At 41.3% G+C, this 27,079-nt stretch overlaps 1 protein-coding gene across 1 annotated transcript in view; it reads left to right on the top strand.

Moving 5' to 3' along the window:
* The window catches only part of TIAM2 (TIAM Rac1 associated GEF 2), a 167,422-nt gene that overhangs the window by 60,385 nt on the left and 79,958 nt on the right, over positions 1-27,079 (top strand). The window contains exons 3-5 of the mRNA XM_059469054.1: positions 18,021-18,132; positions 19,186-20,388; positions 26,119-26,554. Of these exons, the coding sequence (XP_059325037.1) occupies positions 19,192-20,388; positions 26,119-26,554 (1,633 nt within the window). The 5' untranslated portion in view covers positions 18,021-18,132; positions 19,186-19,191. The remainder of the gene's footprint in view (positions 1-18,020; positions 18,133-19,185; positions 20,389-26,118; positions 26,555-27,079) is intronic.

Raw genomic sequence — 27,079 nt, 5'->3', positions numbered from 1 at the left:
TGGGGATGGTCCTGAGGTCATCTTTCATTTCACAAATACATCCTGCAAGAAGAGGTTGCAGACTGTCCCATGTGTATTGCAAAACTAATGCCAGCACTGATAAACTCAGTATGCAGTGAGAGTGTTTGGTGAGCAGAGTATTCTTTTTCTGTATTTAACACAGTTAAACAAGGTGACAGTTTGCTTAATGTAATATTTTCTTGATTTGATTTTTTAAAATTTACTTAATTTTTCTGCAAATTTGAGATTGTAAAGATGCAACAATCTGAATATAAAATGGGGGATATGTTTCAATATGTTGCCTCAGTGTACCTTAGGAGCCTGCCATTGGGCCAAGAATAAAATACTTGGAGTAAATAATATTTTAAGGACTATTCTGAAATGAAAAGCAAGGACTTCTTCCTCTGGGTGCTTTCACTGCTTTTGCCCTGATCCAAAGCCCAGAGAAGTCTTTCTGTTTTATGTGGTTGGCTTGGATTGGGCTCTATCTTAGCAATGCCATTATGTCAACAATAATATTTCAGGAAGCTGAAAGGGCAGCTTGATAAGGAGGGAGGAGCAGCCAGGACAGAGAAGCTGCTGCCACACAGCAGACTGTTCACGCAGCACGAGTGTTGTTTAGAAAGTGATGAGCACTTTGGAAAAACAGATCTGCTGCAGCACATTGCTTAGGGATACTGAAGTCAAAGAGCATCCAAACCTTGCTTTCTGAGTTGCCTTTACTGCAAATAGAGTTAATGTTTCATTATATTTGGAAAAATGCTATAGAATTACCTTCTGGGCCTCATGGAAAAAGTGAAACAGCAGGAGTGTTAGTTGTAACCCCCTTCTCAGATCCCAGGAAAGACTCCTTGAGGCTGCCATAACCTAACAAGGTATCCTGTTGAGGTCAAGAACACTTTTTTTCCTTCCCTGATCTTTCTACCTCAGGCAAGGAGAAAGAAACTTAAATTAGTTAAAGGAAATAGAAAGCACAAAATGCTGATGCTCTGCTTGTTAATTCATGTGGAACTGGGATACACATGGGGGAAACGCTTGTGTCTTTCCGAGCATGGTTGCATGGAAAAGCCCCCTCTCTGTGCCTGGAGAGGGGTGGGACTGGGGTGGCTGTGCCTGGCTGCCTCCACTCTCAGGAATGCAGGAGGGGCCGGGCTGGGATGAGGGTATGCAGAATTTTACAATGACCCAGACATTATGAACTTCTGCACATTGGGGTATTAAGGATTACATCCCTAAGTGGCTTAGCTTGGAAGGCAGTAAGTATGGGCAACGAGGGCCTCAGAAACCCCTGGTCTCTGATTCTCTTTTGTCCCTGAGCTGGGAATTAAGTCCAGCTCTGCTGCCCACCATGCAGCTCAGACTGGAAGCGGGAAGGGATGCCCAGCACACCGCAAGGGGAAGAGGAAATCCCTAGCCACATGACTTTGTGCAGATGGTCTTGGGCTTCTCACATAATCCTCTGCTTTTGTTTCTTGGGAGAGACCCCACCTCTCCTTTGCCTGAGTGTAAGCTTGTGTAGGAAGCACAGTGGGGGAATCTTGCTGATTTAATCATTCCTTACATGTTGTTTGCCTGTGTATGGGACAATTGAGCCTGTAACAATCAATCTTGCACGCTCTCAAATAGGAAAATGCTACGTATGATCTAAGCTACATGCTGAAATGTGGTTATTGGAAATGAATTTTATGGCTGAATAGGCCAGCATCATGTTGTCTCTCTGCCTTTTTGGGCTTTTAGTTATTTAATCACAATGTCATGCCAGCAGAAGATTTTATGTTTTTCCATTTAGCTTGCTGACTTAATCTTCTGCTTCTGGAAATGTTTATATGCAGATGACAAAATAAAGATTTTGTAAGTAAACTGGTGGCTTACTTTTTGATCATGTTAATTGAAAGGCTTATCTTTGTAACATCTCTTTAAAGAATAAGAAAGGAGTTTCCTATTTGCATGCTATTAAGGTAATAAATTACTTAATAACTCCTATTACATGCATTAAGGTAATTGATTTTTGCTGTTTCTTATTCATATTGTGGTTGCTTAAGAACAGTAGTAATAATATTAATTTGAAAATGTTCTCTTTCCATTTGTCCTTCCATCAAATTGGCAATTCTCTATAGCTGTTGTGTGCTGAATGGTAGTCTGTCAAATATTTACATGTCTTCCCTTATAGCTTTTGAATGCATTTGTAAATCTCTTTCTTCTCACACATGGTCTGTGTTTTGGTAAAAGAGGTCTAATGCAGACATTCCTAATTACTGCACTAATGTTCCTTATGAAGTTTCTGTGAGGAACTCTGTTCAGACTTATGTTTTGAAGAGATTCCAAATTTTGGAAGCTGTGAAGAAAAGAAGACAGTCCTGTTGATTGTAAGACTTGCATTTTTTCCCATGTTGAGAAAGGGTAGGATTAGGTGAGATAATTAGTGTTGCAGAGCATGTTTGATTGCTTCTAAGTGACTGAGAAATAATCCATCATAGGTAAAGCTGCTGTTACTAGTAGCATTCCCCTTCATTTCTATGTATATTAGAGGTGGGAATATGTTTGAAAGATCCAGCTTTTTTAGCTATGAGTGTCACTTGTCTGTAACCTCTGTGCTGCTACTCTATTTTGTTTATACCTGTCATCTATCATATGGTAGATGAGAAGGAAAAAATCAATAAACAGCTATTTTGCCTCCCCCTAACTTCCCATCTGTTGAGATGCTTGCTGTTGCTCACTTAGCATTCACGCTTCAAACCGTGTGTTTCAATTTTTCTCTCTAATGTATTTTACTTTTCTTTTAGTTCGGTGGGTGTAGTGCTTAGCAGCAACACACACCCTCTTTGTTCAGACAGGCGGCTTTGAGCAGCATCGAGATGATGATAGACTGAGGTGCATATTACTGTGGGAGCTGGCGCCCTCCGTCTTTCGTTGTAGGGTGGGGGTAATGGAAGCCTCTTGCCTGCTTAACTCCTGTGATTGAAATGGGACACATTGTGATGTTCTCCTCAATTAGCATGATCGGCTCCCGGGGAGCAAGGGAACGCTGGCTGGGGTGGTTCCAATTTTCCTCTCTAATGAGTAGAAAGAGTCTTTTGAGAATTGCTAAATAATTCAGGCCATTAGGAACCTGTCAACTTAAACAATGCCCCCTCTGACCAGAAAAATGGTTGTGAGCAGTTGGACACCCTGGCAGATGTTGAACTTGTTCTCATTGTTCACTCTGCTTCAGGCAAATAGCTTTGCAGGATTTGTGCGTGGCCCTGTTGAGGCAGTGCGTGTGGGTGTAAGCAACACATGTTAGCCAGACTCCATCTAGCTTTTATACCCAAGTATTTCTTTTAGTTAATTTAATGATTTCTTAATAAGCTGCTAATACTGCCATTTACCAGTTTTAGTAGGTTTGCCAGCTAGCTGTAATGAGAAACCACAATCAAGACTCAAAAAAAAAGAAAAGAAGGTAAACACCGTCCCCTCTCCAAATTTGACTACGTTAATATTACTTCTCTTGTGTTAATTTCTTATTTTGCATTTTGAAGTGCTTCTCTACAAACAGAATGATAGGGGTATTTTTAAGCAGAATTTGCTGTATACTCATGTAATCCTAGGATCTCAAACTTCTGGAGAAACATTAATGTCTTGAAATATCCTATAAAATCATATGCATATTCAGGACTACTTTAACTGAAATTTATTATGCAACAATCTTTTTTATATGCCTTTTGGTTTATGCTATTGAAGTAAACAGTGTCTTGACACAATTTTCCTAGAAACTTTGCCATACTTATGCTTCTGTAACATTTATTTATTCCTCCACATTTCTCTATCTCAATTGATGCATAATCAGTATTCTAAAGAAAAGTTGTATAATAATTATTTGATAGGTTTGGTTAGAAAACAACCCCTTAAAGCTTCCTACCCCCTGACAACTGTTTGTGTTTCTGTCTTGAATGCATGACAGCAAATAGTCAATTTTGCACAAGCAATTAGCTGGTCTGTTGGATCGGTTAATGGAACAAGCAACGGTAGTAATGCAATGTGAAATAACATGTGTGCTTTGTAAATATTTATGTTGTTAGATCTCCTAGTATATTCTTGTGACAAATGACTCCACCTTCAAATATTTTTACATGTTTAAGGGACAAGTTTTTTTTTTTTAATAGGAGTGTGTGAAGGCTTCAATTCTCATTTTGTAACATAATGTATTCCAAAAACCTTTGCACTCATATTTTTATGAGATTGTCCAAGCTTTAGATTTTTGTTCCTGCAAATTAACTGTCCTATACTGAGAACCTTTTTACATGTATCTATTGCAGTTAAAGAGCTTTTAATTATAGCTTGAAATATACAAATACCTATTTAATTAAAATTATTTGGCTAACTCAAATTTGTTGCTGTTCATTGTATATTGAAAAAGTATATTGTTAAAGTAGAGTGCTTGTCAGAAAAAGATGCATCAGTTCTGCTCCAGTGATACTGGATGTAGCAAGTACTGTTTAGGACAGGTTCCCACCTTGCTCTTGTGCATCAGCGTTTTTCACTTTTTTTTTTTTTTTTTTTTTTTTTTAATGCAGCTTTTACTGTTAGTTCTAAAGAAAAAAAGACTGCTAAAAAGTGTGAGCCTTTGAGGTTGTGCAGGGCAAGCCTCTCTGTCGATGTCGGTACCGCTGCTTTTGAGGGAAACCTTTGTCTCATGGGTTAACCCTTGTGAGGGCCTTGTTAGTCTCAGATGTTCCAATGAGAACCCTGTCAAAACAACCCATCATTTTTATTACTGAACATGCCATTATATGGTGTGGGATGATGTGCTCTGTTGGGATCAGCTATCCTAGCTGTGTCCTCATGCCCACCCCAACCTGCTCCCTTGGCAAGATGGAGTGGGAAATGGAGAAATCCTTGATGCTGTGCAGGCATACACTGTTCAGCAGCAGTGTGAACAGTCATGTGCCATCACCACTGTTATGTCACAAATCCAAACCAGAGCACCATAGGGGCTACTATGAAGAAAATTAGCTCTATCCCAGCTGGTCCCAAGTGCAGGATTACTGGTGGATCATTGCATGCCAGGCTTCTGGAATGCAGCATGCTTAGTTGTTGAAATTGAGGCTGCACAGTTCATCTTATTTTTTCTCTCCTATCTTGGCATTTTTCAGTAACACTCATGCCATGTGCCTTGCCATTGTGTGACCATGCTTTATCTTTCTTAATTTATTTATACTGAAAGGAATAAGGCAGTAACTAGAGGCACTTCAATTCCCCAACTATCCTCTGTAAGACTTGAAAATAGATGATAACCTCAAATAGTAAGCCCTTGTCTACAACGGTGCTAAAGAACCACGCAACATAAAAAGAAAGGAAAAATTCCATCTTGTTTTAGAGATCAAATGTGTTTTATGGCATGCCTTAAATGGCAGTGGATTCTCACTGTTTTGGACCCAAGGTCTGTGTGGAGAGTGTCTGAACAGCAAGCCCCTCTTCTCTGCTGAGCTGGGCAAGGGCACACTGACTCCACAGGGAGGTGGGGATGGAGAGAATCCCTCTGATCTCTTTCATTACAGCATTTCACAGAGAGAACAGGAGACTGGCGGAAAAGTGGTAGGCACTTAGGGCATTGTAAGTCTCTGTGATAACTAAAGGTATAAAACTGTGCTCATGTACATCATGTTTTCATTGCTTAACATCTATTCTGACCTACAGCCAGAGCTGTTAGACTTGTGTTGATGATCTCGTTCAGTAGGTGAAATGGCCTGCTTTCTGGTGAGCAGGAATGGGCTAACACATGGCCTCCTGTCTAGTCTTTTTCTAAACTCCTCTGAATCAGAATTAAATAATGAATGACTACAATAATTTTCTGTCACTTTGCATCTGATAAACATTTTGAGAAGAGAACAGAAAGCTAAGTGTGTGTGCACTGGCTTGCAGAAGGTTGAGTTCTCAGAAATTGAAGTGATGTCTTTATGGAAGAATTTCATGGGGTGTAAGGTTTGCCTTCACTCCTGGTTGAATGGGAGACCACTGTGTTTCTTGTGCCATTCCACTTCAAGGCCAAAGATACCAAGAATGGATCTGAAGTAAGATTTAATGAGAATATTTCTTTAGCAGATGTTGCATGATTCAGATGTTTCAGTCATGAGATCAGCAAGGCTTTGAAACTCATTTCTGGTTATTATCCTGTTGACAAGAACATGCAATTATTTTTTAGCATTAGTTACACTTAGTACAGCATAGTGTCCCAGCTTTCTTGAGAGCTCCACTAGAGGTTTCTGATTTGAGAACCCAAATTTCCTACTTCAAAATTCTTTAATTCCTACATAGATTCTGTTTCAGAGAGCATGGGAACCTGTTTTGGATTTCATGGGAAGGCTCTGTACGCATCTGTGTAACAGTCTGTGGTTAAGCCATGGTTGGCGAGACTGATATCGTTCCACATGTGCCCATCCACATCCATCTGTTGAGTATTAGTTGGGGGACCTTATGGATCAGGGATTTTCACACGGCTCTGCTGTATCAATGTCAGGTGAGCCAGGTGGGAGGGGTCAAGAGGCAAAATGGAGAAGTGGCATTTCAGAAACAGACTGGACTGTGTCTAGGGAAAGATATTTTATAGGCATGGCCGTGGTGTGACAGTCGGCTGACTTTAGGGAAGGAGGCGTGTCATTGTCTCAGCATGAATGCTGGGGATAGGTGCCTTTTCTATCTTTTTCTTCATGGATTTCCATTGCTTAGGAAACAAAACTGTGGTGACAGTGGGATTTCTTAGCACTTCTGAAGTAAAGTCTAAGGTTTTTTAGGGTAAAAGTGATATAGAAGATAGATTAAAATACCTGTCTCTAATTTTGAAGATTCTTTTCTCTTCATCTATAAAATTAAGTGGCTTTCAAATATCTTTATAGATGGAGAGAAATGAATTCTCAAAATTAATACACAGAACTTTATTTTTAGTTCCCTTATGGACTTCTCTGCACAAACTATTCTTATTGCAAACCAGAGACATTAAGAGCCATTAAACTACCATAGACATACATTAACACAAGCTAAGGGAGGTTCCTCTTGCTTTACTGAAATACCCCTTAATTTCCTGTATGACCTAGCAGCTCTTTAGAAAATAAGGATAATGACACCCTTTCCTTTCCCAGCAATGTTGTGATGATAATACATTTGTGGAAGATGGTGAGGTGCATAAATACTTCTCATAGTAGTAAGAGACTAATCTATTGTTTTCTCCATGGAGCTTGCATCATCCTTGGTGATCTCCAGAGAATATTTCATTATCAGGTTGTCCCAAGTTGATAATGGCAAGGCAGTGGGTGAGAAAAGAGGGCCAAGGTGGATGTGGAGAGTCAGTTTTGGGAGTGTTATAAATAAGGACTCTCATGTTGAAACCCACAAGCTAGACTGTGCCACATAAGTCAAGTAGAGGTCAGAAAAGTATGCCTTTAACATGCAATGTCTGTGTGCTAAAAGTAATCAGACAGGTATATTAGAGATGAACTTTTGAAAACAAAACTTATTTGAAAATGAACTTGGGGGTATCAGCTGGAGTCTTAAGACCAATTTTAATGAATGTTGGTTGCCTTGTCACAAAGAGAGGGAATGCATTGATAGAACAGGCTGATAAAAAGTGGAAGGCATAGTGAATACACAGGTAGATTAGAAATAATGTAGTAAGTAACCTCCATGTTGGTCCTGGGATTTGGATCTGGCCTGTTAGTGAAATAATTGGACCACAGCAATGCTAAATGAAAAGAATGTAACTATACCAGGAGTATGAAGAAGAAAATAGTCTGCTTTGCCCAGAGGGAAAAGTTTTTACCAGAACAAGATGTGGAGCCCACAGACCTATTTTCCACTGTAGAATTTAGGAGTATGGGCATAAGTCATGGACTGCTCAGTTAGGTTTTACAAAAACTGGCCTCTGGAACTTGCGCATGGAAAACTTGATAGAGGTCAGTGGAATTGAAGGATTTGATGTTTACCATGATGAGAAGAGTGTATTCAGTAATGATACTGTTAACCTGTGAAGTTTGAGAAGAGATCCAAGTCATAGTTTTCCAGTGGATGAGTTAGTTATAGCTGGGCTTTGGAGATTAAATAAAATTTTGTTCCAAATTACTTCAAAGCTGCTGGATTCTGGAGTTTCCTCTATAATGAGTCTGAATAATGGACACACTAAAACAAGGGTCCACTTTCAGGTGACAATTCCTCTGTTACTGTGCAAATCATTATTTAATTTTTGTGGACCTACATATTGATTTGGGGCTTTTGTGGGTTGCTAAAGCTTTTTATTATAGTGTTCATGTATTTATTTTCAAATGAACACGTAATCTGCAGTGTAACTTGGCTGTATTTTCACGCTTGGCACTTGAATGTAACTCTGCAATTTTATTAGAATATTTGAATAAATGCATTGTTGTTTGGCCAAGTTTGTTCACCAATTGCTGCTGCAATCAATGAAGTTTTGGGCTTTTCTGGTAATAGAGCAATTGTTCATGCACCTAACTGCAGATTAATAGCCTAGCTCTGTATGTTGAAATTTCAGTGATGCCATTTGCATGTGAAGAGACGCATTTTATCGAAGGTCAGTTATTAAAAACCAGTTATTAAAAACATACTGGGAAAGGTAATTCTTTCCATGGGAGAAGTGTAAATGTCTGACAAAAGAAAGTGGCAAGGAAGAGACGGCCAGAGTTTGTGGTTGTATCCGTGATGCTGTTGTGCAGAGTAGTTAAATACAACTGAGAGCTGCTCCTAAGAGCATGTTTTCTTGACTGCAGCATTCCTGCTGTGGTTTGAGGAATTACGTTTTTGCCAGGGTGTCTCACACAAGGATGTTAGGGTTACCTACACTCTCCTGGCAAGCTTAGGGAAAAAAAGAAAAAAAGCCAGGATAAAAACCCACAAAAGACAAAAAGAGATGGAAAAAAAAAAAGAAAAGAAAAGAAAAGAAAAGAAAAGAAAAGAAAAGAAAAGAAAAGAAAAGAAAAGAAAAGAAAAGAAAAGAAAAGAAAAGAAAAGAAAAGAAAAGAAAAGAAAAGAAAAGAGAAGAGGAGGAGACCCTGGAGCTACCTTCAGGCAGGCAAGCGCCTTGCAATTCAGCAGATTTCCAAGCAGCTTTCCTGTGGAAGCGGCCGGGAGGCTCAGGAATGTGGGGTCAGACAAGAGCTCAGTCACGGTGTATTCCCCGGCGGCTGCCCAGCATCGCGGCGGGCCGGCCCGTGGAAAACCACCCTGTGCTTGGGCTGCATCCTGCTGTTCCACCAATGGAAAAAAATGAGCGGCAGGAGGAGGAGGAGGGTGTGTAGCCTGCCGACAAAAATACATCCAGCCTCGCGCAGGATCTGTTTTTAGTTCCCGGCGGCAGTGCCGCGCTCTGTGTGTTAGGCACAGTTTCCTGGCATGCCCCGGGCAGGGAGAGGCTGTGTCTGCGTGTCCCTGCTCCCGTGGCAGCCCCGGGACAGCCGCGAGGCTGCGGCAGCGCCCCGGGCGAGGTAAGCGGGACGGGGCACCGGGAGGGAGATGCCGGGGGACAGCAGTCCGTTCCCTGCCCTCCGGACAGGCTTGGAGCGCTGAAAGAAAAGTGGGGAAGGACTTGGGAAGCCCCTGAGAACGGAGCGGGCTGCAGCGGTGCCAGCACTTGCAGCCCCTCTGCCGCCTCTGCCATGGGCGGCTGCGCCCGAGGCGGATGGTTTTCCTCCAGAAAACAGTTCTCGGTGGTCATCTGTCAAACTCTATTGCCTGAATTGCTAAATAAACCACTGCTGGGATCATTTTACATCTCTCTGCTATGATGGGGCTGGATTTTTTTTTTTTAAGGCAAAGTACGAGAAAGTGTGTTTAATAGTAGATGGTTTCTGTTATGTTGAAGTGACTCTTCCAATACACTGAATTGGATAATCCCTCTGAATCTTTTTTTTTTTTTTAATTGTTCTGTCTATTCTCAGTAATACTTAGAGTGACTTACAATAAATAGTGTACCCAAGCAAGGGTGTAATGTTTGCGTAGTGTTAGAGGAAAAAAATTCAGTCAGCACTACTACCACTGCTGAACTGGGATGGTATGGAAAACCAAAGCTCCTGCATTTGCCAGAGGTAGGATCAGCACAGGTTTTGGTCTTTCTATGTAAATTTTTAGTACATAATTGTACACAAATAGTGAAAATGCTATGTTCCATGGCAGACAAAATAAAAATTAGGAAAACACCCCTAAAAATGAGGAAGTGCCTTCGCTCCCTTGGTTTCCATTTTTTTTTTTTTGTTTTCCAGAGTGGTGATTAATTGCTTTTGCAATGCAATCAGAGTTTGCAACTTTGTTTGTGCTTGTTGCTGATGTGGTCACTGAGTTAATTTTGTACACTGGTGACTTCATTCTGGAAATCACGCATTTCTTTCTCTTTAGGGTGTATGATTTGTTATACGGTGTATAGTAAGTTACAATTTAGAGGCAAGAGCTGGATTTTTTTTAATCTGATCACCTTCAGTGGGAAAGGGGTAGCCATGTACCATGGGTGGATGGACTCTGACTAGGGCAGTCTGTAGCTGTGAAGCTACAAAGAAATTTTTTTAGTGAGGAAGCCTAATCCTCAATTTACTCTTTTTGTTCTTTTAATGTGTGAGTAACATGCTGGTACTAAGGGGTACAGGAGAGGAAGCCTTCAGCTGTGTTACTGCTGTAGAGCTCTTGGCATGCAAAAGTCAAGGTCTGATTTCAATTTTCCAAGGGACTGTGTCTCAAGTTTACTTTTGGTGTCTAACTTCCAGATCCTCTGTCCTCTTCAGGAAGTTCCAGGGCTGAAGGTAGGGAAGCATTTGCTTTGGAATCAACACCCTCAGGTATTTATGAATGTGTAAACAGAGAAGTAGAAAAGACTATGCCAGTTGTGGCCTGTTTTCTCCCTCCTGCTCGTGGAGCAGGCAGTGTAATAGGTGACAAGCAGGGATTTTTGCAGCCACCCTAGCCCCTGTCCCCCAGCCTGAAACACGCTGTTCTGCCAGTTCCTAAAGGAGACTTTTCTCTGACGCCGTGCGTGAAGAGTTGTTCCAATAGACTTGGAATGTGCTATGCCAGAAGGAGTCTTTGCGGGCAGAATGTGTTAATGTTCCTGTCTTTGACTGTTCTTCCTTTCTGCCATTTGTTTCTCTTCCTTGGTAGGGTCTGTGTGGTTGCTCATGCTGTTGTGAACTGTGCCCTAGTTCAAAAATAACCTTTATCCTGTCTTCTCCAAAGCTGATGGTTTGGCACCTACAGTTTTGGGGGGTGTGTGAGGGAATATCCCTGTAGCTTCCTGCTGACTGTGGTTGTGTTTGATAGCATGAGCTGGTTGCTGCTGAAACAGACAAGAAAGGAGAAGGACGAACTTTCCTGGTGGAGAATTGGGAATCCCAGTTTTACCAGAAAGCCCAAGTCTCCCCTCCTGGTATTGCTGTAGGTAAAGAGGGCTGAGGTACAGATCTCTTCAGGAGTTTGTCTTAGCAAAGCCTGCAGACTTGTGCTTGGTCTCCAAAGTGCTGGGCAGCGATGCTGGAGCCCAGGCTCCCCTGCTTGGAGTCTCTTGGCTCCTTTCAGGCCCACCATCCTCCCCACCTGAGGCCTCAGGCTGCGGAATGCCCTGAAAGCACCGTGTAGTTCTGCACCAGGACCTGACAGTGTCCTTACAACACAAGTAGGTGGAGAAGTCTTTCAGATCACTGAGTTAATTTCCCCTCTGAGGGCAGGGAAATGACCCTTAGACATATCAACTCTTTAACTACTGCAGCTACTGCATTAAGCCAAGATGTTAGCTGGTGTTCCTGGTGGGCTCTTTTTTTTTTTTTAAACAAGCTTAATGGCTTTTATTTAAATGGATGTGCACTTTAGGCATTGTGTATAAATTCAATAACATTTATAAATGGTGAAATTTGTTTTTCCTGCCAAAGAAAAATAAGTCCCTTGAGATTTAGATTGTATCAGCACTGGTGTAATACGATAAGAATCTTCAGGCTCAATTCAGCCTTCCATATTGCACTAACTTGAAAGCTATAAAGCCTAATTCAATAAAGCTGCCAGAGTCTTGGACCTAGAGTGATGGGTTGAGCAAAAGAAGGGATCATGTCCCAGGTACGGGATGTTTAATTCTGATGTGATATAGATGTGAAGCACTGTAGATCTATTAGAATTAATGCTATTTTAAGAGAAGAAACCAGAAAAGGAGAGTATCCCTTTCTTGTTTAAACTGTGAAATTAGAAGTCCATCTGCAATGTAGGTATGATTCACAGCATGAAAAGAAGTGTCTAGTATTATAAAGGCTACTTAGGTTTAATGAGAAAAACAAATTACTTTAATTTGATGTGGAAGTCACCAAACAGTCCCTAATACAGGAAACTAGAACTCTATAGAAACAAATGAGTGAGTGAGGAATTCTGGCTTCAAGTTGAATTTTTAAGGCAAAATAGTCCTACTTCTTTTTTTAATACAGGCATGCTTGTGGTGTTTTAGTTATTCATTCTTTGAATACAGTGGTATATAATGCAAAGTATCCTGCCAAGAATACTGTGGCATAATTATTATGGTATATTTTTATAATAGGAATGTGATTGAGATAGCAGGAATAAGAAATCTGCTTCTGATTTGTGGAAGCATGTGACCAGAGTGCATAGTTTGAAAAAATACAGTAAATTGTTTCCAGTAAGAAACTCCACATTTAATCCAGCTAGAGTGTTGTGCTAACCTGCCCCGCTCATTAATTTCACATATCCGTCCATATACAGCCATGCAGGAAGGGGAGGGCAGGTTCACATTCTAGCATTTTGTATTGCTTTCATATTAAAAACCAAAGTAGATTAAAAGTTAATTAAAGCTTCAAACCTGTAATTCTGTATCCCTGTAAGAATTCACAAAGCCCAGTGATTCCTTGGAAAACTTATGGACACATTAAGTTAGTTACATACAATCTCAAAGACTTTGTAAGCCATTTAAAATGGACAGTGTTGTAACTGTTAGGTGAAAGAGGATGTAAAAGTCATTTGAAAAAAAATACAGGATTTGCTCAGGCAATTTAAACAAAAAGTTACACAAAAGGCTTTTCCTGATGTAAAATACCACCAGTGTAACTGCTGTACATCAAACCCTGCAACATTTCTAACTTGGTCCTCTGTTAAAAGAAAACAAAATGGTAATTTCTTATAAATCAGGGGATTTTCTGTTTAGTTTTTATTGCTCTGAAGAAGTTTCACATTCTCCATTATCCCAGCTGCTCTAGTTCTGATGACAGTCTCCTGGGGTGCACTGAGGGCAGCTGCCTGTGTAAGAATCCTGGTGCTGCCTTTTCTCCTCTTTGTGCCTCCCCACTCCATGTGCACAGTCCGGAGATGACCATGCTGGCCCCACTCCGTGGCTGGGAGCCCTTACCTGCCCTTGTAGAAATGAGGGCTTTAGACACAGCAGAAAGCAAGTGACTCCTCTTGCTTCATCACTAGAGAGTGGTTGGTGGGATGTACTCTGCCCTCAAAGGCCCTTTGTATAAATGTTTTTATTATTGCAGAGTGAGTTGAAGCTCTGCCTTTCTTTGGCAGATGCTTATACTTGTGTAGGTGGCTGTGAGGGACTGCCCAGTGGTAGGTATTCCAGCATTGGTCCTATCCTGTCTTGAAAGGAACTGGAGTGGTGCAGGCAACAATTCTCCTGTTAGTGAACAAAGTCTGAGGAGTTCATGATATGTGCTTGCTGCTTAAGCTGTAAGTAAAAATAAGGTAGTAGGTTAGTTTATCTATCTATCTATCTATCTATCTATCTATCTATTTATTTCCTCGAGGAAAGATTTTCTTAAAAAGTTAAAACTGTGTTCTGCTGTGTCATTGTGAAGAACTGAGAAGATGGAGGTTGCTCTCATCTCCCAGGTAGCAAGTGACAGGACCAAAGGAAATGGCCTCAAGTTGTGCCAGGTGCAGCTTTGTATTAGACATTAAAAAAGATAATAAATCTTCGCGTGATGAAAGGGTGAGTCAGGCATAGGAATAGGCTGCCCAGGGAGTGGTGAAATCACCATCCTTGGAAGGGTTCAAAAGGCATGTGGATGTGACACTGTGGTTAAGTGGTGAACTTGGCAGTGCTGGGTTATGATCTTAGAGACTCTTTCCAAATTTAAGGATTCTGTGTAGGATCTTATTTTATAGGGATGAGACAGCTAGCTCTAGGTCTTACCTATTTCTTAGCTCTTAATCTAGCTCTCCTTTCAAGTGCTTTTTACTTCTTAATGATAGGATGTTTTAAATTTAATCTCTTCTGCTGTGCCTGAAGAGTTTTGTTCTTGGTAACGCTGGAGACTCTCTCGAGTTCCTGCGTTTTTGATGGCATGATGTTAGCCTCATCTGAATACATCCATACTGATTTTATATTTTATTTTATTTTATTTTATTTTATTTTATTTTATTTTATTTTATTTTATTTTATTTTATTTTGTTATGTTTTGTTTTGTTTTGGGAGAGGGTTTTGTTTGTTTTTTGGGTTTTTTTTGTATTTTGTTGTATTTTATTTTTTACTGGTTTTGCCACTCTGGCACAGATTATATGTTTAGTGAAGAGAGACTCAACTTCCCTGTAACTCTTCAGTAGGTTTTTTGGAGAAGCATCAGCAGGGGTAAGTGGTTTGTGGACCACTTATTTTTTATCTGCCAGTGAAGATTTATTGTCACCAGCCACCCAGAGGAATAAAGGCATCAAAATACATCAGAGAGTTAGCTTTGGTACATGTGTTTGTCTCACGAGGGTTAACTTTGTGATCCAGACTAAAGTTTAACATTGCTAAGGTTGACTTTAGTTAAGTTCTTTCAGCATCCAAGGTGGTGGGACTGAGACAGTCCCAGTAAAGCGAATCTGCTGAGCCTCCCTCTGAAGGTGCTACCACAACCTCTTGCCTTTTTATGGCCACTGTCCAATGCTGACTGGGGTGGTGGAGCATTCAGCCTACTGACAGCTTCCCATCTGGAAGCTTGCCATTTTCTGACCTGTAGTTTTAGAGAGTCTCAGCCCAGTTAGTGTGACTGTATGGGAAGCAGATGGCTGACAGTAGCAAAACCATGTTTGGTATGTGTTCCAGCAGATGAGAGCAGTGCGGGAGCCTGTCTCCCTTGACTCAGATCTCCCACCAATTCATAACACAATAATTCCTTGTTATATCTCATAAGCAAACCTAGTACTGGAATATTATTATTATGATTCAGTTTTGCTTGAAATATGGTTAGTGAGTAAAGTTTGGAAATCTTTGAGAGATTAAGACTAGAGAGGAAAGCACCCCTGAAATTGCTGAGCACTACTTGTGTTAGTAGTGCTGAGCATTACTTGTGTTCCCTTAAAGAAAGTAATTTTCTCCTCTAGCATTTGTAAAGCAGTCCAGCTGTGGTGGTAATAATGAGGGAATAGAGGTGGCAGGCACTTCTCCAAAACAACTCCTGAGCTTGTGTGTTTGTCTTGTGAAGTGAAAAAAATCTAGGAGAACTTTATGTGGAGAAGCCCCAAGGTGGGGAAATGCATTTTTAGCTCTAGGGTTATGACTGGTGTTAATGTTTGGGTGTGGTGGGGATGGTGGGGTTCCCGGATTAGTATGTTTGCATAGCTGGCTTTTTTTGAATGTGTCAAGGGGAACCAGGATGAAGATTGAAAACCACTTTTTTAGGGAATGTGGTTATAATTGAAAGCAAATAAACTCTTAATAGTCATCTTCAGGCACGGTGAGCTGCTTTCTAATTATGCTGATTATAATTGCTGAAAATATTCATAGAAACTGGTTTTGCTCACAAGAAGTATTCATCCCTCTGCATAGGAAGCGAGAAAAGCATGTCTTCCACAGCAGTGGATGGCTGTGAGAAATACAGCTGAAGCTGAGCTCTGTCCCCTGCACTGTAATCTCCAGGGCTTCCACAGATCAAGTAGTGTAAAACACTTGAGTATTTGGAGTGAGTACAGCCAGAGTTTGTCCATGACCACCACCTTGCCCCTGTGTCGTGCAGTCTTTGGGTATAAGCTGACTTGCTCTGCTCTTCCTCCACTAACTGTAAATAACAGAAATAAAATTGCTTCACACAAGTGAGAGGCAAGAGAAAGGCATGACAGCTGATTTCCAGGGTGATGATGGTCTTTGTGCAGCCCCAGAGATGCCCTGATGGGTTATCACAATGTGTGTGGATGTTGAGCCCACCATAGCTTTCTGAATGCCTGGGATGCTGAGGAAAATCTTTTGGGGCTATTTCTATGGAATTTATTGACTGTTCTGCTGCAGTCCAGACTGGTTCCTACACAGACTGAGACACTGCTTTGCAGACATTGTACCCTGAGATAAATTTATTCTCTCACCCATTGTGTGGCCTGTGTGTTGGAGACATGTACAATGGACCCTGGTAGGCATGGCTCGAGCCTTGACAAATTGAAGGTCTGTCTTTTGAGGTTCATGACAGCAGCTTGCTCACTACCTACTCTGTTAAGAGGATTACCTAACCATTGCACAATCACTATGGAGACTAGATGGTCTTTTTGCCTGTTTCTTTAGACAAATTGAGTTCAGTGTTTCCTTATGAATAGATATAAGCCCCTCAAAGGTCTCTTGTTGAATGTACTTTCTGCTCCCAGATGAGGAATTCTGAATGTAAACTCATTACATGTTTATGGCCTGTGCCTCTTGGATATAGGAAGACAATACTGCTGGATGTTGGCAATTTGTTCAGGAGCTTGGAGCTTAGGAAGTTTGTGTGTTGTGTTCTGCTAACCCTGAATCAATAGTCTTTTTGTCCAATCCAAGTCGCATATGACGCATAGAGGAGTACACCTAGCAGCACAGGCAAGTCAAACCTGCACAGGCAAGGGTATCATAAATAGCAGACTTCCAAATTGTTAGAGGGAGTAAGAAAATTACATATGTTTTTTCTTTTTTGAGTGTAAGATGAAATTTCTGTGACTTATCTTTTTTATCAGATATCTTTGTGATAACAGACATTAATTCATGTTTATAGGTCTGGAGCCTCTCTATCATGATCTGTCTCTTCCAAGTGATTTATTTGCTAAAATTTTTCTAGGCTTGCTGTTAAGACTGTTTCTAGTTCTGGTTGGCAACATTTACCTTTGTTTTTGTTAAGGTTGCTACATACTAATGGATTAATTTAAACTCTTTCATGGTTCTTATACAGTAAATAGCCACAAAAAGAGTCAACGAGAACAAAATCCAGCATGGTCAAATCAAGTAGCTATTCAGTTAAAAATTATGAACAGTATCTATGGCATTTAGGCAGAAAGGAAAAATGTTGGTGGTTGTGTGTTAAAAAATGGTTTGTAACTTAACTGTGTGTTCCAAAACTTAGTCTGACATCTTATACTATTTTTTTTATATAGAATGTTTCAATCCCTAAGTGGCTGGTGTGTTCTGTGAGATCCAGATTTGGTCCTTTGCTTTGAGTTGCAGTCTTAGTGTGCTAAGTGAAGAGCCAATACTTTCAGGAGGGTTAGGAAGAGCTTGTGTCTTTTTACCTCAGGGTCTGTGCAATGCTTGGTACAGCCTTTTTCTTGTTTTACTGACAGATTAACTTAAAATCAGAACAAACCTAAAGAGGGAGGTTACTGAGTGGCTGCTGGAGTGAATTTCATGGTGGCCTTTCACTGCAAAGGTTGTGGTTGGAATCCAGGCATAGGGAGAGATAAACAGATGCTGTGGGACATTGCTCTGATCAGTCTGGTCCACATTGTAATAGACCATTGCACAATACTGTGAACTGTAATTGGTCTCCCGAAAGGAAAACTGGAGAGGGATGAAAGTTGGTCCTGACTTGTCAGTGAGAGGAGAGAAAGACAAAGAGGAGAGAAAATGAAACATTTACTCGACTTATTTCTACTAATTCAATGTCAGTTGTTAAAGTCTGTTTGTAAAAATGTATGTCTAAATTCCAGGAATCCCCCTCATCAAATTTCTCTTAGTTTGTAACTTTCGATTTTTTTTCTTTTTTTATGCATTTTACATACAGTTGGAGTAAAGTGTAAGTTATATTTGACTGAAAACGCTTTTTTGTTGTTTTGGTGTTTTCTAGGAAGGCTGTGTGCAGCTCCATTCTGGTTTTGGCAAGCATAGTGGCTGGCCACGAAGACAATGCAGAGCATACTGACTGCTAACCGTGCCCGTGCTTGAGAGTGCTCCTACAGGTTTGCTCTTTCTTTCATACTGTGCTTTTAATCTGAAAGTGCTACGGGCTTGAAGTAGGGATGTTAAAACATAGAAACTCCAGAAGATACTCCAGATTATGCTTTTGTTGTGGCTTGTTTTGACAATTTTTTAATGAGGCAGCTGCATATCCTCCTCCGGGTGATAGTCTGAGATTCCATGTGTAAAGAAGCGTAGTGCTGACGGAAAAAGCATTTTGGTGTTGTTTCTGTATGTTACAAACACTGGAGATTCATTCTGAGTTACGAAAAGAACTGTCTTTTTTACTGTGGGGTGCACTTTATGCAGGTTTGAAATCTTCAGTCACCTCAGTGGGGCAATTTAACTGTTCCAGTGTGTGCTATTCACTACAGACACTGTGAAAAACTGAAGAGCATTTCACCAAGCAAACTATCAAACTGTGCTGTGCTCAATGAACATAATGCAGTTTTGTGCTGTAGTGGAAGATGAGGCTGTTTGCTAACCAAGTTCTTTTTTATCTGATTTTTTGCATCTTTTTTTCCTCCTAGATGAGCTTCATTTAAACACATAGTTGGGGTTTACTGAACATTTTATTGAGGCAACACTTAGTTGCACAGAAATCAGTCAAGCTGAAACTGCAGTGGGCTTGTCTGCTGGCAGAAGGGATTTCTCTGAAAGTACAGTTCACTTTACATCTAAGTTATGATTATCTTGCTGTCTCCCTTTCATTATGCCATTGTTCTTGGGAGCCAGAGATTTTGTAAGTTATAAGAAAAGGATGTTGCCAAGGGTGTGGGTGGAGGAAGGTGTTGACATGATTTCAATGGAGTTAGATTCCAGCTTTATAACAGAGGGGTAATGAACCACAGAGAAAATAGGCTTTTCTAGCTTGCCCCTAAAATAAGTTCAGTTATGAATTTAATGTTGTACATGGCTATTTAATGGCTTTTTTTGAAACAATTGTTTCATATCATTTTTTAAATAGGCGTTTTCCTGTGTAGAGGGTAAAAATGCCTGTTACTTTTTGCTCTATCTTTTAGCCATTGTTTCTAATGAAACTCTTCTTAATTTAGTGGAAAATGGGGAATTCAGAAAGCCAATACAGTCTTCAGGGATCGAAAAATCATGCTGCTGCTACAGCTGGTGCCAAGCAAAAGCCTTGCTCTCTGAAAATTCGCAGCATTCATGCTAAAGATGAAAAGTCTTGCTCTATGCATGGATGGGGACATACCAGCAGCGGCTCAAACTACAAATCAAGGTCCCTTGCTAGAAGCTGCCTTTCACACTTCAAGAGTAGTCAGCCTTATTCCTCTAGACTTGGTGACACTGTGATGAAGGTCTCCAAAAGCAATGTCCATGCCAAACACAGGACAAATGCCTCAGGGGACTACTGCCAAGAGAATAACGTGATGTTTTTGCCAGAGAATGGTTTCCACTATATTGGCCTCCAAGCTGGAAGTAATCATGCTGCCTCTCGAGAATGCAATGGCCACATTTTAAATTGCTATGGAAAGAATGAGAGTCTTGCATCAACCTCCCCATCAGAGGACAGGAGGAGTCCTAAAGTTCTCATTAAAACTCTGGGGAAGCTGGACGGTTGCTTGAGGGTTGAGTTCCACAACAGCAACAACAGCAAGGTACCAACCGAGGAGTCCAGTGGGCCAGTGCAGTTGCTGAGGTATTCCCCTGCCTTGGAATCTAAGCCAAATAACCTGCTTGATGTCAGGAGGAACTCCAGTGCAGACTGTTCTTCAAGCCATCGTCTGTCACCTACCGACTCAAGGCTTCGGTCTAGTAAAGGGAGCTCCCTGAGCTCTGAGTCTTCATGGTATGACTCTCTCTGGGGGAATGCTGGGGATATCAATGAGCTGGATGGCTCATATTTGACCAGGAGCACTCCAGATACAAGCATTCATGCCAGTTTCCCAGCAAGCGACAACAAGAAGTCCTTCAACCAAAGTTCATCTCTTTCCTCACTCCGAGATCTCTATAAGGATACAAATTTGGAAAGCACTCCTCCACCTGGGATCAGGCTGTCTGATGAGTATATTGACACTCCTGGTAGCCTAAGCAACCGTGTCTCCTTTGCCTCAGACATTGATGTTCCCTCCAGGGTAGAGCAGGGAAGTCCTGCACATTACAGCTCCTACACCCTCCCATGCAGAAAGTCTAAGCCCCTCAGTGAGGATGCATCCAAGAAGGATACATTAAAGAACCGAATGCGACGCATCAGTGACTGGACGGGAAGTCTTTCAAGGAAGAAAAGGAAGCTGCAGGTATGTACAAACCAGCCTAAGTGTGTGAAAGTTGGTTTTTATATTCCTCTTATAAGCATAGTGATTGCATGATATTTGTCTTTTTTGCAGGTTAATTACTTGCTTATCTCATTTAGTAATTTGTGGAATTTTGAGAAGTACTGCATCCCTGGTGCTGTCTGAAATGTCAGCCGCAAAAAAGGATACACATTATTTTGTGCAAATTTTCCCTTCCTATTTTCATATTTTGTCATCTTCTAAGTTAACTCCAGTTTTTGCGGCCTAATATTTCTGTGAATTTGCTTTTGAAATTATTGCATTACTTAAAAGGTGACTTGGGGTTTAAACCTTCTTTTTATTTCAAGTATGGAAATACAACCTCTCTCTATATATGTGCTATGGATTATCGTACATTATCTGAAGAGTGTGGAAGAAGCAGTAGAAGGAGGACATTGTATCCATCTTTTCAGATGTTTCCTGTCTGCTTTACTGTTTTACACTCATTTTTTGCTTGTTGGTCCATTTCTATCAAGGCAAGCAGCCGTATTGACCAGAGGTGCATTACATGGAGCAACCTCCTCCTGCCTGTGTGTCAGCTTAGTTCACCAGATGGAAAAACTTGAGTTGCCATCTGGCTCACTGGGAGATGGTAGTGTGAGGGAGATGGGAGGGGAGAGCAAGAGGGAGGGAAAGGATGTTTCTTTAGAAGAATTCAAGACTAATCCCATTAATAGGAATTTAGGATGCCTGTGGTCAGGAATGAAATTCTCATCTCTAGCTGCAGGCCCCAGAATTGGCTCTTTAAATACCAGACTGTGCCTGGTCTCTGTGTGTGAGTTTGCAAGCTGAGATGAGACCATTTTTGGATTTGGTTTGGATTTTTGTTTTTTTTTCCCTTCCTTTTTTTTCCTGAATCTTCCCTGGTGTTTTTCATAGAGTCACTGTGCTTCCCTAAATAAAGGATGCTCTCTTTCAGCAACATTGATGTGCTGGCCACTTCAGAAATTTCTTGTCTCCTGTGCTGGAAATTCAGACAGGTCTTGTGCTTAACCATGTACAGTCATTGCACTGTAAAACTCTGACAGACCCTTAGGCTCAGAAATGAGCTCAGTGTAAGGTTTGCTGGAGTGTGTCCTGGCGGGGGGGCTACAGAACTGGAAAATGAAAATGAAAGCTGTTTATTTGCATCACTTCTTTTGTGAGTTGGTGCTCATGTACTTTATCAGATGCTGTCTTTTCACCTTCTTAATCAGCTGTGAAAGAGAGGGCAAAAATACCTGGAATCATGGAGGAGACTCAGTGCTGTGTTCCAGGATTCTTCACTGATTTCAACATCTGTAGCTGCTCTGGATTTTACTGCCAGGCTTTACATATGATTTCTGCATCCCAGACCTTTAGTATGTATTACTTAGTTATGACATTTTCAGAATGGCATTTGTGGTGTGCAATTCATTGCTATTTTGAATTCACAGTGCAGTGCTCTGAATTCAGACGCGGCAAGGAAATTTGGCTGGCGAGATTGCATCAAGCTTGAATCAGATTGTGGTAGAAGGAAAACAGCCCTTACTCCAAAAACAGTGGTTTCTTAGAAAAAGGCATAGGAAATGGTTAATCACTGATTTTAATCAGACAAGTATCCAGCAACAGGAAGGGTGAGAGGGAGGTAGTGAATGCTTTGTAATTTTGCAGTTCCTTGTGTGGCTTTATTGGTTCATTTCCATCTTTCACGCTTTGAGTAACCTGCTGTCTCTTCTGGGGGTTACTGGGTTGTAGTTTAGTAGTGCTTATACACTTAACAGGTCCTTTAGCTTAAAAAGACAGAAGTGTGGCGGATGATTCTGAACTGTCACGTGGTTGGTCCCTGTTTGTGCGACTTCATCTCGTCGTGGCAGCATCTGTGCTCTGCTCTGAACAACGCGTCCCTTCCTCCGTACATTGGTAATGACTGGCTGTGAGTCACTGGGGCTGAACGTAGGTGAAAGCTGGAATATTTCCCTGTAAGTGGGCCTAAGTGCCAGTGGTGGCTGGGTAGTCCCTCCAGCTCCCCAGTGGAAACAAACCAGCCGAGCCCCCTGCTTCATGGAGTACAGACCTAGGAGCCACAGGTTTGAGGTCTCCACAGGATATTGAGGCCAGACCCCTGACACTAGAAAGGCAGTGGAGTTTAATCCTCTTTGTGAACAAATTGCAGCTTAAACACAGGTAGGATTTTCTCCATCTTGAAGGCTCCTTCCAGACCATTTTATTCAATGCTTGCTAACAGGCAGAGTAAATGTAGTTCCAGACAGTTTGTTCTGATGTCGGTACTGCCTTCTACATTAGTTATTCTTTCCTGTTTTTTAATCTGTTATGATTTGTTTTAAGGGAGAAGTGGTGTCTTTTCTTGGCCTGCGTTTGTGGGGCTATACAGACTTTCCTCGGTCTCCTGTGTTAAGATTGGAAATCTATTTCCTTTTCATTCTGGCACCCTTCCTCCTCATCTGTTTTAAATCATCCACAAACACATTTGCATATGGGATATTCCAGAAGAGTTCTTGGTTATGCCCTGTCCAGTTACTTGCATGTTTCCTTATGTCTGCTTGATCTGACATATCCTGGAATTGAATTTACCTTTCTAATGAGGGTCTTGCATCAAGACTTGCAATAATATTTTCCAAGACCTAGTTTTCCTTGCATGAGGGTGTCCTAAAGTGTTCCCTCAATGCATCACTGGTACTGTACTGCAGCACACATCTTCATTTAGTTTAATGTGTGCTGAAGTGGCATTGGGGTGATGCTGAGTTACAATTCAATGTGTGTGAGCTGAAAGGTGTGTGTGATGTATGTGAGACCTGTGGACAGAATTTAGGCAGACTTGCTGCACAGCCAGATATGGCTAAAGATGGTGGTGTAAACTCTGTGCAGCTCTTTAACATGGAGAACATAAGCAATTTCTGTGTAAAATGAAAATCCATCCACGAGAAACAGCTCCTGAGGAAAGGTTCTTGAATTAAGTAAAATAGCCCCACTTCAGGAATTGTATCTGAAATTTTATGACTTTATAAGCCAGAGCCCTGATGTGGGCTGTAAAGATAATTTAAAAGTAAAGTACGTTGAATGAACCTTTTTATTTGACTTGAAGACTGGTATTAGATTCTCCTTTTATCACGGCTCCTAATGAATGCAGCAGGCTGTGTTTTTCCTGTGCTGTTCTTTACAGCTAATTATTACGTGTGTCACTTTGTGTAATTGGTATCTTAGCCACTTTATCTTTTGCCTTGTTTTTAGCTATTCCAGAGTGTATCTCAAACATTGAGAGATCTCCTTGAATGCAGCTGAGCAGAAACAGAGATCAGTCATCACTACCTTCAACAGAGCAAAAACCAGCAAAAACCAGCCTGGCAGGGAAGCCACCTGGCCAACTTAGGTCAAACCTTTACAGTAGTGGCAGATATTGCTGCAATGACAGCCTTCTCAAGGACCAACAGAGACTGGCAGACTGACAATTCAGTTCTTTAGGAAAATAAAAATACAATTGATGGTGTCCTAGTGAAGTGTATATATTCATTTTGGATTCTTTATCCATTTTCTCTATTCTGGTACTTCCTCATTCCTACTCCTTTCTATGTGTGAGGAGAAAACATAGGATTTGGTTAGTGGCTCATCATTGACAGGTTGCATCCCACACTTTTCCTTAGTGTTTGCTGTTCCAGTGGTGGGTTTTCACAACAGAACCCTTCTATGTATTTGCCTTGTGTTGTGTCTCTTACTAGTTCTTTGAGACTAAAAGAAATACATATTCTTAATAAGCTGTACACTACTGTTTTCCAGGGGACACTGGCAGTTCCTGGAGAATAGTCAAACAATTCAAGTGCTGGATTTTGGCACACAAGTACAATGGCAGTAATTAAAACAAGGGTGGAGAAAGCTTTCAGTTTCCCCCCGAAATACAGATTGCCAGCACAGTTGTACAATCCATGTTCTGGAGTTGCTTTGTGGCATAAATGCATTACATGTGGGATTTTATCCTGGCTTGCCACTCCATGTGCTGATCTTCCTCCCTCTACCATATAAAAACCAGTTAAATTGTTGATGTTTAGGGAATTACTCTTGGGCAACACTGATTAACACTCTGCAACAAGATTTGAGGAAGGTGCTCCTTTACCTTGGAATTGTGATCTGAAAAGCCAGACTTGAAGTTCAGTGTACTGTCGGTGAGTGTGGGTCTTGGGTCAAACTGGCTTTTGTGAGGCCACAAGCAGCAGTGTCCTGCTGCTGGAAAAGTGGTTTGTCTGGCATTGCCTGGGAGGTGTGCAATCCCAGTCTTGGCTGCACACTGGAGGTCCTGATGCTACCAAAACACAGCACAGCTTTTCTGCTGCAGTTTTGAAGAGAATCAAGTAAGAAGCAAAGAAAAAGTAGCTGTTTTCAAAGCTGCTGGGGAGAACAGCTCCCAGGAGACCAATGTTTATTTACTTTGTTCTTAGTACAGTAGTCTGTGAAAAAATAAATGCTTTTAGAGAGGCAGTCTGAACTTGAAAGTATAATGGCTTTGTTATTACCGAGGGTAATAGCTTCACTTCTTGAATAGTTTATTGCAATATCTTTTTTTTTTCTTCTTCCCTTGCACTTTTACTGCAAAAGGCAACATGTCTTTTGTGTTTTAGGTTCTTAAACCTTGGTTGCTTTTAAATAGCATTGGCATCGCTTGAGTTCGGAAGACAATAAATGGCTTCTTAGGATGGATGGTGTGGTTCTCAACAGTGAAGTTAGTACAAGGAGGTCTGTTTTGGGTAATAGGAAAATCCCTGTCCATCCCTGGAGCTTGGGAGAGTTGGGATCAGAGAGCATATTACTTGGAAAGGCTTAAAAGAAAAAAGGTCCAAACTGCCAACAAAGTCCCACGTTGACAAGCAGTGGCAAGAAATAGGCCTACTCTAGCATCCATATCAAAGGCAAAGTTGAAGTCATACCATCAGGCCTGATTATTTCAAATAAAATTAGCTAGCCCTCTCAATCCAAGGGATGAAGTTGCACAGTGCAATTAGGAGAAAGGCCTGCCAGTGCTTGATGGGATGATCAAACTCTCAGGGTGTTCCCAGCAGCTCAGAAAATACACAGCTCTGCAGTCTGGAGACTGGATTTAAGCCAGTCAGCAACCATTATTTCTTTTTTTAAATCACATATTGTTTTAGATTAGATTTCAGTCAACTGATCAATTCTAACAAGCTTAAAACATTCTTTACTTTTGACCTTTTTTTTGTTGGTTAAGCACCATTTGTACGACAAATAGAAACTGGAGGTTAAAATCAGCCTTGCTGTGTTGAAGCTAAACCTGGCCACCTTGCACCAATGTGATAGCACCAAAGTATTGAAAACTGTGTAATAGTAAAAAACTGTTGTGACACTATTCCTGCTTGCACTCAGACAGATGCCAAACATGGTGCCTGCATTTCAGATGGAGGATGTAGTTGTCTCCTGGAGTACTTCAAGTTCCAGACAGTAGTTTCTAGTGAAATTTGAGATTACTTGAAGCATACTGGAATTACCAAAGTGCTCACATTAGTAGATAGGGTTTAATGGGGTTCTGCTGAAAAAACTGAATGGTAACAGTGGTAGTGTGAGTGGCTGAGGCAAAGGCTATGATGTAATGGTGAAAAGATGAAGGAACTGGAAGTGGCTAAACATGAAAAAAATTTAATTGACAAATGAGGTGTGTCTTTTGATCATAGCTCTGGTGGCTGATGGCAGATAAATTCCTTTTATGCACAGGAGCCAAAGTGTAAAGATGGGAGTGACTACTTTGACAGCAGAATGGACAACTTCACTACAGACACACTGGCACCATCACAGCTCTCCTCTTTACTGTGGTCTTCTGGCTCCAGCCATGCCCTGTCCCAGAGAAGCGAGTCCACCAATGCTGTCAGCAGTGATGCCTTGAGGCAGAACATTTATGAGAACTTCATGCGTGAGCTGGAGATGAGCAGGATGAACTTGGAGAACATGGAGACCTCGTCGGAAACAGAAGACTCCAGTGGCGAGTCCCTTAGCTCCCTGGAGCAGCTGGATTTGCTGTATGAGAAAGAGCAAGGAGTGGTGCGCAAGGCAGGGTGGCTGTTCTTCAAACCCTTGGTGACCCTGCAGAAGGAGAAGAAGCTGGAGCTGGTCACACGACGGAAGTGGAAGCAGTACTGGGTTACACTCAAAGGTAAAACCACCGCGCTGATCCTTCATCTTGGCAGTTCTTTCTGTTGTGTCTCAGCAGCATTTCATGCTTGCTGGTTTCTGTTAGCAGATTTAGGGGCATCAGAAAATCACACCTAACTTTACAAGGTCTACCCACCAGCTAAAGTGGAACTTGTGCCTAGGCAGCCCACTGAACTGAGGTATTGCTCAATGTCTTTGGGATTGTGTGCAGCCTTGTGTTTCATATCATAGTGGGAATTGTTTTGTCTGACTTCCTAATTTGTGTGTTCAATCAGACTGGGGAGTTAGAAGATGCTTTTAGATGTTTGGAGATCAAAGACTGAACTGAACCAAAATTTAAGGGTCCGAAGTTGCTGGAGCCCAATTCCTTGTTAAAGATACAGTTCCTTAGGCTCTGCTATGAAATTTACTGAAGGATGGGCTAGTTTATTGAAAAAATGTTTTGTTCATTTCTAGCACATTAGGTCGCAGTATAATGGAGAGGTGAACTCCCAGTGCCAGAGCCTTTACACAGAGAAGTGTGTGT

The sequence above is a fragment of the Ammospiza nelsoni genome, chromosome 3, assembly GCF_027579445.1.
Source record: "Ammospiza nelsoni isolate bAmmNel1 chromosome 3, bAmmNel1.pri, whole genome shotgun sequence".
Lineage (NCBI taxonomy): Eukaryota > Metazoa > Chordata > Aves > Passeriformes > Passerellidae > Ammospiza > Ammospiza nelsoni.
This window is presented reverse-complemented; position numbering and strand designations above follow the sequence as displayed.